Source organism: Salmo trutta, chromosome 21 (genome assembly GCF_901001165.1).
Source record: "Salmo trutta chromosome 21, fSalTru1.1, whole genome shotgun sequence".
In the NCBI taxonomy this organism is placed as follows: Eukaryota; Metazoa; Chordata; class Actinopteri; order Salmoniformes; family Salmonidae; genus Salmo; species Salmo trutta.
The window spans coordinates 9,146,094-9,159,175 of NC_042977.1; the positions used below are offsets into that span (position 1 = coordinate 9,146,094).

Genomic DNA, 13,082 nt, shown 5'->3' on the forward strand with positions numbered 1-13,082 from the left:
TCCTCTCTTAGATCTCACACTTATCCTGTGATAGTATATGGCTTAGAGGCTCACTCCCCCCAGTGAGCCTGTCCAGGAGTGGGGTCAAGAGGGGGTTTGCTTGAGATGGGAGTATCTAGAGTTGACAATTGATATATGCCATTGGATGAAATTGTGTTTTTGTTCTATGAAGTACCAGGGATGGACGGTTCTAAGGGGACCAGATACTGGGCTATACAATGAACCCTGTTGACATAGCAGTTACTGACTGCTGTGTTTTATGGATATCTGTCATACAAAACTTAACCTTTGTGAACTGTTATTAAGATCTGTGGTTTGTCAATGTACGTTGAAGGGGGTGTATCTTTGCTATAAAATATCTCTGTAGCCATTGTGTAATCACCTTATTCAATGGTTAATTCGAGAGAGTGCATTATTGAAGGTCAAGAACTTTTGCAAAAGTATCTTATTTATTAAAGATGTAGTTAACTCGGACTGCTGTGTTTAACTCTCCTCATTTGGTAATGCAAAAATTAGCCACCACATTCCCCAGTGCACAAACAATTTCTGTACTTACAGCATTCATATAAATTCAATTTTTTATCAGGTTTTTGCTTTTGGCAGAACTTATTTTTTTATTGTAATTTTTCCACAACACTCATGAATGCAACTGTTTATGTCAAATTGTTTTGTATTCTGGTAAAAGACTTCATTGTGAGGCTAAATATAAGGGCTGGACATGCAGATAAATGAAAAGATGATTTTTGCTGGGATCTCTGGACTGATAGAACAAGTCAACTCTATGTCCCTTCTAGAGTGTACTGATTTAGAGGGTATGGAATGATAGAAAAATGACGGGGTGTCTTGTAACATGTAATAGGTACGTCGTCATTTAAGCTAACTCTGGGCATATACAACAAACCTACTCATGTTTTGAGTCATTTTCACCCAATAACACTGACATTCCTAGCCTTGACAAGCAGGTATTTATTTAGCTTACCATCATGGTATTGTACCCCCTTTTCCTCCTCAATTTCGATCTTGTCTCATTGCTACAACTCCCCAACGAGCTCAGGAGGTGAAGGTCGAGTCATGCGTCCTCCGAAACATGACCCGCCAAACCACGCTTCTTAACACCCACCCACTTAACCCGGAAGCTAGCTGCACCAATGTGTCGGAGGAAACACCGTTGATCTGACGACTGAGGTCAGCCTGCAGGCGCACGGCCCGCCACAAGGAGTCGCTAGAACGCAATGAGCCAAGTAAAGCCCCCCGATCACAGCCGGTTGCTCAAACCAAGGTCTGTGGTGACGCCTCCAGCACGGCGATGCAGTCCCTTAGACCGCTGTGCCACTTGGGAGGCCCCTATCTTATGTATATTCTACAAATGGATATAATTTGGGGGGCATGTGTCCCCTTGGTGTAAATAAAATTGATGCCTCAGGTGTCTGGCATTTCTCTCACTGTTTGCAGGTGTTATTTGACATTGAAAGTACTGGAGTGTATAAATGGCACACCAGTGTAGTGCCATCTGGTCATAAGACTAAACTGCTCAATTTGTGCAGTAAAGCAATGGAATGTTCCTCAATTTCAAACCATAAGGACTTCAAACTCAAGTAATTCCTCCAAATTGGCAAACAATTGGCAAAGAAAGCACACACAAAATACACTCCATAATTCCCTGTGTACAGTGCATTCGGAAAGTATTCAGAACCATTGACTTTTCCCACATTTTGTTACTTTACAGCCTTATTCCAAAAAATGATTAAATCGTTTTTTCCCCTCATCAATCTACACACAATACCCCATAATGAAAAAGCTGAAATGTCACATTTACATAAGTATTCAGACACTTTACTCAGTACTTTGTTGAAGCACCTTTGGCAACAATTACAACCTTGAGTCTTGTTGGGAAGGATGCCTCAAGCTCTGTCAGGTTAGATGGGGAGGTTCGCTGCAGAGCTATTTTCAGGTCTCTCCAGAGATGTTTAATCGGTTTCAAGTCCGGGCTCTGGCTGGGCCACTCAAGGACATTCAGAGACTTGTCCCGAAGCCACTCCTGTGTTGCCTTGGCTGTGTGCTTAGGGTTGCTGTCCTGTTGGTGTCATGGATCCCTCCGGAACTGTGTCATTACGCACAGCTGGTCCTCTTTTCCTTGATTAGTAATTGTATTAGTGTGCCCTTTTTTCACCATGGTCTTGTTGATTATTGTTACAATGTCTGTTGGTTGTGTGAGTACCTGTACTGTGTTGTTTTGGCTTTCGTGCCGCTTGTATTGTGCAGATGATTACGGGTCTCATCTCATGTGGTATCATTGTGCGCCCCGTGTATTTATTCAAGATACTCCTCACTCTTTTGTTTGGGTTTTAACCCTGTGTTTTGTATACGTGTTTGCTTGGTCTTCTTCCACGCACGCTGTAATTTGAGTCAATAAAAACCCCTATTACGCATTCCTGCGCCTGTCTCCCGATCCCATTTTACCTACGTGACAGTTGGAAGATGAACGTTCGCCCCAGTCTGAGGTCCTGAGCTCTCTGGAGTAGGGTTTCATCAAGGATCTCGCTGTACTTTGCGCTGTTAATCTTTGCCTTGATCCTGACAAGTCTCCCAGTCCATGCCACTGAAAAACATCTGCACAGGATGATGCTGCCACCACCACCATGCTTCATCGTAGGGATGGTGCCAGGTTTCCTCTAGACGTGACGCTTGGCATTCAGGCCAAAGAGTTCAATATTGGTTTCATCAGACCAGAGAATATTGTTTCTCATGGTCTGAGAACCCTTTAGGTGCCTTTTGTCAAACTCCAAGCGGGCTATCATGTGCCTTTTACTGAGGAGTGGCTTCCATCTGGCCACTCTACCATAAAGGCCTGATTGGTGGAGTGCTGCAAAGATGGTTGTCCTTCTGGAACATTCTCCCATCTCCACAGAGGAACTCTAGTGCTCTGCCAGAGTGACCATCGGTTTCTTGTTCACCTCCCTGACCAAGGCCCTTCTCCCCCAATTGTTCAGTTTGGCCGGACGGCCAGCTCTATGGAGAGTCTTGGTGGTTCCAAACTTCTTCCATTTAAGAATAATGGAGGCCACTGTGGTATTAGTTATTGGTGACCTTCAATGCTGCAGAAATGTTTGGCTACCCTTCCCCAGATCTTTGCCTCGACACAATCCTGTCTCGGAGCTCTTCGGACAATTTCTTCCACCTCATGGCTTGGTTTTTGCTCTGACATGCACTGTCAACTGTGGGACCTTATATAGACAGGCATGTGCCTTTCCAAATCATTTCCAATCAATTGAATTGACCACAAGTGGACTCCAATCAAGTTGTAGAAACAGCTCAAGGATGATCAATGGAAACAGGATGCACCTGAGCTCAATTTCAAGTCTCATAGCAAAGGGTCTGAATACTTATGTAAATAAGGTATTTTAGATTATTTTCTTTTTAATACATTTGCAAAAAATTATAAAAAACGTTTTTTTTCATCATTATGGGGTATTGTGTGTAGATTGATGAGTGAAATGTTTTTATTTAATCAATTTTAGAATAAGGCTGTAACGTAACAAAATTTGGAAAAAGTCAAGGGGTCTGAATACACCGTACCTATTATTGACACTCCATTTGAACCATCTCAAATGAATTCAAGGCTTACAGAGATGGGTGCTTCAGCCAGCAAGTAATTTCCAAGGAAAATACTACTACTCTCCCCACTGAATCCATTATTATATATATATTTTTTTGTACTTTTCCTCCCTTTTCTCCCCAATTCCGTGATATCCAATTGGTAGTTACAGTCTTGTCCCATCGCCGCAACTCCCCTACGGATTTGGGAGAGACGAAGGTCCATGCGTCCTCCGAAACACGCTTCTTGACACTTCTTGCTTTACCCGGAAGCCAGTTGCGCCAATACGTTGGAGGAACACTGTCCAGCTGGCGACTGCAGTCAGCTTGCAGGCGCACGGCCCGCCACAAGGAGTCGCTAGAGCGTGATGGGACAAGGAAATGCCGGCGGGCCAAACCCTCCCCTAACCCTAATGACACTGCGCCAATTGTGTGCCGCCTCATGGGTCTCTCGGTCACTGCCGGCTTTGACACAGCCTGGGATCGAACCCGGGTCTGTAGTGACGCCTGCGTCACTCGGGAGCCCCACTGAATCCATTTAATACATTACTAAGCCAATTACCAGCACATTGTTGAGCCTTAAATAGCTGACTGAATTAAGGGACAGAGATAGGAATGAATGACAAACCAAACCCAGTTATAAAGTTACTTATTAACTTTCTCTTTCTTAAGGCTATGTATGGGGCAGTCAGTGACACCTCCTTTAACCTTTAGCACAAGTCTCCATGCTGTAGGCTATTTGAAGGCTAAACAAGGGGACAAAACACCTTGAAGCTTCTGTAATCCACTTGAAAATCAACAAACATTGTTTGTCAGGTATGTAATATAAATTATGTGTTAATATTCGTATGGAGAGGGAGTTAGCTATACTTTTGAGTAATGTCAGTTATAAGCAAGCGGTGGTCATATGACCACGGTATGTTGTTGACCTAGAAAGGACTTGATGTTCCCTGTCTGTATCACGAGACTCAACATTCAATCTGGAGATTCCCTCTTTAATTTTCAGAATTTGTTTTGGAAAATGTTTATGAGCAATATTAAGATAATCAACACAATACTTGTGGTGACAACCTTGATATAATGTAATTGTTACTGTCAACCTTGGTTGATTGTGGGTTGTTAGTGAAAATGCGTCACCCCAGTAGTTGTTTTGTCACTATGTTGAATATCATATTATTACTCTCGTCTTGTTTTTATCAAGAGGTATAGTTGGTGCATTAGAATGAGTGTTAACTATGGATTGGACAGTATTGTGTAAATTCCATACTTTTCCTTAATTTTGATAACCCTCATTCTTATGCATAAACTGTTTACGCTATTGAGTCCTAGAGACGACCCTTCAGTCTATCAATGTGTCCAATCCAAGAGCTAGAGTGGAACAGGGCAGATGAGTTTAGTATCTCTGTGTTAAAGCTGTATTATAACCATTTTTGTCCCAACTGACCAAATTCACTTAGAAATGTTATAGATCTGCCATATTCATTGAAAGCAAGTCTAAGAAGCATTAGATATTTTCTATGTGCGCTATTTCTATGCTTCCCGTTCTTAAGTTTTGATTTTGCAAATTTTACTTTCGGTAAAATACCAGATTCTAATAGTGTGCAACTGCAGCTTGAAATTCGAGGTGTTACTGCATGTGGCCATCCCCCCGCCCCCCACCGAGCACACCATTGGTTCCTGCATGAGCACGACATCTTCATGCTTGTGTGACACTTTTGAATTTGGGTCAAAAGGGAAATAAAAGTATTATCTGGGGGCGAAGAACACTAGTTAGCACACAGTGTCGCCCCTGCCTGCTGTGTACCGGAGAAAACCATGTCCGACAGTCGGGGGTGAAGGACACTGTCTACCGGTCATCCCCGCCTCCCGCTAGCACAGCAGACAGGAGGCTAGGGTGTTACTGTGTGTTTGCTAACAAGCTAGCACACGGTGTCGCTCCTGCCAGCTGTGTACTGGAGAAAACCGTGCCCGACAGGCGGGTAGACAGTGTCCTTCGCTCCCCGCCTGTCGGGCGCAGTTTTCTCCGGTACACAGCAGACGGGAGACTAGGGCGACACCATGTGCTAGATAGCTTCCTAGTTAGCGACACTGTATGCTAGCTTGCAAGTTACAAGCTAGTTTCACCACCACCTGCTGTGTACTGGAGAAAACTGTGCCCGACAGGCGGGGGTGAAGGACACTGACTACCAGTCGTCCCCGCTTCCCGCTAGCACAGCAGACTGGAGGGTAGGGTGACATCGTGTACTAGCTAACTGTGTACCGGTGTCCTCCTTAGGACTAGCTGGCTAAGCTAGCACACAGTGTCCTTCACTCCCGCCTGCCGAACACCTGCCCTAGCCGTCATCAACAGAACTGTAGGAAAACAGTGCACGACAGTCGAGGGCAATGGCCACTGTCTACCACTTGTGTACGGATAGCTAGTTACCGTTGTTGCCCCCACCCCTTCTTCTGTTGGGTTTATCACGGCTGGCATCCAACGTTATTGTGCATTAATGCCGCCTACTGTACTGGAACCCCCCCTACCTGTCCTAAGTTAAAAATGTACCAATAGAAATATAGAGAGGGGTTCCTGCATGAGCAGGAATGCCCACATGCAGGAACGCCCTGAATTGCGGGCCACAATTCCACCCTTCTCCCAGCTTCAAACGGCAGAAAATACAATATTTTTGGTTATAGAAAATATATTTCACAGCTGTTTAGATGGTACAATGATTCTCTAAAGGACACTTGCTCATCATGTCACTCAAATCGTCTTGTTTCTGTAGGACCATCATGGAACATCTGGGCTGCAGTGCGATCGTGGCCTTTTGTTTCTGGAGGGCACTTATTGCAGGTGCACATCCTCCTCGATCAGTCCTGGGAGAAAGGCAAAGCAACTTCCCGATGGAAGGTGATGAGAACCTTGCCTCAACAAACAGTAAATCATTCACTGTCAACAGACAAAATACATGCATTTAATTTGTGTCATTTTCACAGCAAATTCACCTGTATCTTTAATTCTAAGAGTGTTAAATTCAGGGCCGGCGCCAGAACGAATCAGTTGGATTGGCCTTTGATGTCCGTAGGCGGGCACGTTTTTTTCACAAGACCCCGTAGGTGTTCAAGTGCTTGGGCGTTCATATTATTTTTATTACCGTTTTAGTAAAGACCATAGGCGAAGCTCACAATTTACCCACCATTTCTACCGATCTGCGTGAAAATTATGATTATTTTTGTATGCGCATTTTCGTGGAACAGTTTCATTTCAATAATAATAAAGTTTTCGTTTCTCAAAAGCATTGACACATGGTAAATAATAACAATTTGAAGTAAAATAATACACATCTAAAAGTTAAAATTCAACTAAGGGGAGATCACCAGCCCCAGCCATATGGACACATTAGCTAGGTTTCCATCCAATTGGCGCTAGATTTCATGAGAATATTCTAAAATCGGCATAAAAACAATTTGTGAATTTTCCCACCGGAGATGTTTCCATCAAATGTACTTGTTGCAGATAAAAGGCTGTGCGTGATGACGTGAGGATAAAAATACATTTTGCCGTAAATTCCCATGTACCGAATAAAAAATACAAGTTAAATGGGTTTCCTTCGCATTTTCAACTCTACTGATGGTTTTCTCACATAAAAATGCGTGTCCACTCTGGTATTGGCACTCACACATATAGCCTACATGATGAGATTATTATGGACAGAAGAGCAAGATTATTTTTATTTGTCGCACAGCAGGCACGCATCGATGATAAATTTCACCAGAATAAAACCCTCGATACTTATTGGAAAGTAGCATCAAGCTCATCACCATGCACTTTCATCACCCTGTGAAGTTCATCATCATTTATTTAATCTGTAGCCTAATGAACGGCATGCTTTTCTGATGTGTCGTAGTGGAAGGACCATGTTTGAATGTTAAATGACGAGACAGAGGCATTGATGCGAGTAACCAGTCTTGTTCAGTACATTACAATACATCCGGGTATCTCAAGCACACAGGTAAAAACACTGGAGTTGCAGTAATTAATATTTACCAACAGATGGCAACACTGTGCCAGACCACACAACATGTCACGGCGTAACTCCAAGTTTACTTCGATATATGATGGTTATTATTTAAATATTTGCAGTAGGCCTATAACTTCCATCATCAACTGAGTAAAATACAGTACATAGGCCTAAAGCCGATAAAAACAGTATAAAATATCCTGATGACAAGTATCGTTATTTCAATCACATTCTACTCCGTCTGTCTGCCTCCCTTTCCATCTGTTTGACTTTAGCTATTCCTCGGAGTGTTGTGTTGGACATATTTATCAAATACTGAGGAACTATCATTTGCAGTGTATGTTAAAACAAATACTTAATTTACAAAATGTGAGGTGAATAAAAATGACTGAGAAGCTCCGTTTATTAGTGGTGGATGTGGTGAGTTAAGACAATCAGAAATTAGACATTGCCAAATCGGCACCAGGTAGGCCTACTTTTATGCATACACGCAGGCGCGTGCTTCCTCAATGTTATCAGGACAGTGAAACCAGACACATGCGCATTGCTCACGGAGCACTCAAAAAAAAAAAGACAATGACAATATTGACAAAACGTGTAATGGTTATGAAATCTACCAAAACGTTTAACTCACAAGTGTAGCATGTTGTGAACTCTGCAAACAATGTTTCCCCTCCGAGAATGAGAATGGTAAATTACTGTAAATAATAAATGCAAACCAAATGCAGAGGGATTAATAGTACATTTACTATACCACTGGTGACATATGTGATGGAGAATTGATCAACAATAAACCACCAAAGGGCAAATAATTCACACAAGGAAACAATGAATGGGCAAAAATTGGCGGGAGACACCTGAGCGTATTCTGGAGAGCTGCATGCGTGCATTCTGGAGCGAGACGCCATATCTTCGTTGCACACCCCTCCCACTTGTTGCAGCATTTGAAGTTATACTCAAGACACATTATCTTCACACATATTTTAGATGCTTTTCACTGACAACCGCAACTTAATTAGCTAGACATATTGCCATATGCACTGCTCAAATGGCTAGATTCCCAAATAGGCATAGACCTACACACCTCTCAGTCTGCTCCAGCCCAGGTCAACCTACCAGCCTGGGTCGGGTCTAGCCCATCACAACACAGCTCTACTAGACCAGAACCATCACAACACAGCTCTACTAGACCCATCACAACACAGCTCTACTAGACCAGAAACATCACAACACAGCACTACTAGACCCAGCCCATCACAACACAGCACTACTAGACCAGAACCATCACAACACAGCTCTACTAGACCAGAAAATGTTAAACGGGGCCGGAAATCAGGTGGAATCATCATTTGCCATAAGCAGGACTTAGCACTGAATGAAATTTAAAAAATGTACTATCACATTTGGCTAAAACTTAACAAAGGTACAATCTATTGTGACAGTGATGTATACATATGTGCAGCTTATGCTCCTCGTTCAGATTCATCATATTATGATGATCAGTTTTTTGACAATCTCCATACATAAATCATGAAATTTCAGGCAGAGGGTAAAGTGCTTCTTTGTGGAGATTTCAATGCAAGAACAGGTTCTGAGCCTGACTACACTGATGCGGGAGGTAACCACCCCTCCTTGGACACCCCTCCTTGTACAGTAGCCCTATTATAAATAATAGAAACAGTCCTGACCAAAAATGGGAAGGAGTTAGTGCATCTCTGTCGAGCCTTAGGCCTGAACATGCTTAATGGTAGAATCAGTGGGGACTCTTTAAATCAAATCACATTTATTTATATAGCCCTTCTTACATCAGCTGATATCTCAAAGTGCTGTACAGAAACCCAGCCTAAAACCCCAAACAGCAAGCAATGCAGGTATAGAAGCACGGTGGCTAGGAAAAACTCCCTAGAAAGGCCAAAACCTAGGAAGAAACCTAGAGAGGAACCAAGCAATGAGGGGTGGCCAGTCCTCTTCAGGCTGTGCCGGGTGGAGATTATAACTGAACATGGCCAGATGTTCAAATGTTCATAGATGACCAGCAGGGTCAAATAATAATAATCACAGTAGTTGTCGAGGGTGCAACAGGTCAGCACCACAGAAGTAAATGTCAGTTGGCTTTTCATAGCCGATCATTGAGAGTATCTCTACCGCTCCTGCTGTCTCTAGAGAGTTGAAAACAGCAGGTCTGGGACAGGTAGTACGTCCGGTGAACAGGTCAGGGTTCCATAGCCGCAGGCAGAACAGTTGAAACTGGAGCAGCAGCACAGCCAGGTGGACTGGGGACAGCAAGGAGTCATCATGCCAGGTAGTCCTGAGGCATGGTCCTAGGGCTCAGGTTCCCCGAGAGAAAGAAAGAAAGAAAGAGAGAAAGAAAGATAATTAGAGAGAGCATACTTAAATTCACACAGGACACTGGATAAGACAGGAGAAATACTCCAGATATAACAGACTGACCCTGGCCCCCCGACACATAAACTACTGCAGCATAAATACTGGAGGCTGAGACAGGAGGGGTCAGGAGACACTGTGGCCCCATCCGATGATACCCCAGGACAGGGCCAAACAGGCAGGATATAACCCCACCCACTTTGCCAAAGCACAGCCCCCACACCACTAGAGGGATAGGTCAGTTCTTTAGGTCAGTTTACTTACTACTCAGCTCTTGGGACAAGTGTAGTCATTTATGCCATCACTGACATCGACCCCTCCCCCATTAGTGCATTCACTGTCAGACCACAGACACCATTGTCAGATCACAGTCAGATCAATGTGTTTCTGAAGAAATTAACTGGCAATATTCATAAAAAGAAACAGCCCAATAAACTCTACAACATAAACCAATCGTACAGATGGGCTCCAAACAGTGCAGAGATTCATTGAAACATTGAATTCAAATGAAATGATTAACTCTATACAGTTCTTCAATAACTCACAATACCAAAACAGTAAAGAAGGTGTCAATTCGGCTACTCAAAACATCAATACCACATTCCAAAAAAGCAGCATCAAAAGCTAATTTGAGAAAACCAAAGAAATGCAACATTAGAAACAAAAAACAAAACGTTTCTGAAAAATGGTTTGATAAAGAAGGTAAAACAATTACAAAACATCTAAGACAAATGTCAAATAAAAAACATAAACAGCAAAACAACCCAGAGCTATGCTATGAATACTTTGAAACTCTGAAACAGTATAAACATACACTGAAATGCAAGAAATTGAATTATACCAATAAGGCACTTGATGAAATTGAAAACGCAATTGACAAAAGTCAGTTCTGGGACATGTGGAACAATTTAAGCATGACAAAGCCATAAGAATTAGCCATACAAGATGAAGGAATTTGGAAAACTTATTTTGATAACCTATACAAAAACATCCTACAAAAAGACTTAAGTGATTTGAAACAATCCACAGCTATATTAAAATAAGCTAATGGTCCTCTGGTTAAGTTATGCTCTCTGGTGAAGTATTTTGAATGTTTTTATTTAGACAGGAGTAATTACATAATTTTGGCAAAACATCCATTTACTTTAGGGGAAGCCAGCATCCTAACAGTGCACTGTGCACACGCCAACTTTCCTTTCCAATTCGCGAGAGGCTGACACCGGAGATCTGTATATAATGACGAGATGCTCATGTCTCAACCCTAACAATGGGAGTTGTTGTCCCAAAGGTGGGAAGGCAAGTGACAAACTTAGGTCTGCATATTATGTCCTTATCAAGCCATTGTGCTTATTCTGGACGTATTCTTGTGAGAGTGAGTCCTCTCGCTTCTCCTCTTCTTCTCTGCTGAAACTCTCACCAGAGAATGCATCCTAGTGAGCGAAACAGCGCCCCTCTGTCTTACTACATGTAGTCCATGTATCTGATGCTGTCTGGACAGATAAATGATCAATATTTCAATATTTTATTTCGACGTGCGAGGTAGGTACGGAACACTAGTCACTTTAATAATGCTTACATATCTTGCATTACTCATCTCATATGTATATACTGTTTTCTATACTATTCTACTGTATCTTAGTCCGTTCCGCTCTGACATCGCTCGTCCATATGTATATAGTCTTAATTCATTCCTACTTAGATTTGTGTGTATTGGGTATATGTTGTGTAATTTGTTAGATATTACTTGTTAGATATTACTGCACTGTCGGAGCTAGAAGCACAAGCATTTTGCTACACTCGCAATAACATCTGCTAATCACGTGTATGTGACCAATACAATTTGATTTGATAGGGCAGGCCAGGCCCCCTAAGTCCCGCCCATAACGCCAGCCCAGGTTACATTTAACACCTTCACAGACTACATAAAAGGCCCACTAATCCAGTGCTAAATTATAACACTGTTTCAGTTTACTTGCATATGTTAACCCTTGACGCGTTGTCTTTGGTTTGGTATAGGCTAAATACAGTATTAGTTTGGACAAAGTGAACAAATAACCATGTTCAGTAACTCTTTAATAATCATTCAATTACTATAAATGTGCTTATGTTCCAATTTTCACACTAGCATACCACCTAGGGTGCTTGCTCAATACATTGCTTCAATCTATGTAGTATGCTAGTGTGGTGGGTATTTGGTAAATTCTCAGAATTTACCCCATTCTCCTCTCCCCTGCATCCCACAGCTGTCAACTCCAGCAAGGCTGTTCCCCCTGGTGAGGACGTTAACTCCCAGACCTGGCCCTACCTGGCTGCAGCGCTGGCCTCCGCCCTGACCGTCTCCCTGTTCATCGTGGTGGCCATCAAGTGCCGCTTTTTCCACCGCTACCTAGCCAGCTACCACCACTCCTTGCTCCCCGAGGGGGACACAGCCAGCCAGCAGAGCCCAGACGAGGTGACCTTCCCTGGGCACGGCATGGTGGGCCGAGGAGGTGGAGGTAATGGGACCCATCGAGGGTTGGATACTGATGACGACGATGGCTTCATAGAGGATAATTACATCCAGGCCAGCGAGAGGGCTAGGGCAGAGAGTCACGAGGACGAAGGGATGGAAGGAGAGGTGGTGGAGGATAGTGATGATGATCTTCAGTTCACCATTGGGTGATTTCAGGACTGGTTGAAAATGATTATTTACTGTTGATTGGGTGACAGTGGTGGATTCACTTCATAGAGCAGATGCTGTCCAGACCAGACCTGGATTCAAATAAAATGTGTTTTCTTTCAGATGCTCCAGCTGTGCTTAATTGAGCTTGTGTGGCACCCTAAAGTGGAAAAATCCGCCCTCCAGGTGAAACAGGCACTTCAGGCAGTCTCAATCAAACACTCAACGTATTTGAAAGAAAAAAATTACTATTTGAATCCAGGTCTGGTGAGAATATGTTGATAGATGAAAGATACTGAGAAATGATCATGGTCCCATTTTAAACAAACAACAACCTATTAAGGCTTTATAGAACATTCATCAAGTCTTCATAAATACTACACTGAACAAAAACATAAACGCAACATGCAAAAATGTCAAAGCTTTTACTGAGTTACAGTTCA

At 42.8% G+C, this 13,082-nt stretch overlaps 1 protein-coding gene across 2 annotated transcripts; it reads left to right on the top strand.

Moving 5' to 3' along the window:
* The first annotated feature begins 4,129 nt into the window (after positions 1 to 4,129).
* Positions 4,130 to 12,876, top strand: LOC115156619 (type III endosome membrane protein TEMP). 2 transcript variants are annotated; one of them, XM_029704120.1, is made up of 3 exons: positions 4,130 to 4,410; positions 6,360 to 6,511; positions 12,224 to 12,876. In XM_029704120.1, the coding sequence occupies exons 2-3, from the start codon at positions 6,367 to 6,369 to the stop codon at positions 12,640 to 12,642; spliced, it is 564 nt and encodes a 187-aa protein (XP_029559980.1). In that variant the 5' UTR covers positions 4,130 to 4,410; positions 6,360 to 6,366; the 3' UTR covers positions 12,643 to 12,876. The 2 variants fall into 2 exon arrangements, with proteins under 2 accessions (XP_029559980.1, XP_029559981.1); XM_029704121.1 differs by having other exon boundaries at positions 4,140 to 4,410; positions 6,360 to 6,484.
* The last annotated feature ends 206 nt before the right edge of the window (positions 12,877 to 13,082 follow it).

Coding starts and splice junctions, on each gene's coding strand:
- LOC115156619 (XM_029704120.1), top strand. CDS start 6,367: ATGGAACATCTGGGCTGCAGTGCGATCGTGGCCTTTTGTTTCTGGAGG. Junction 6,512..12,223: donor GAACCTTGCCTCAACAAACA/GTAAATCATTCA, acceptor TGCATCCCACAG/CTGTCAACTCCAGCAAGGCT.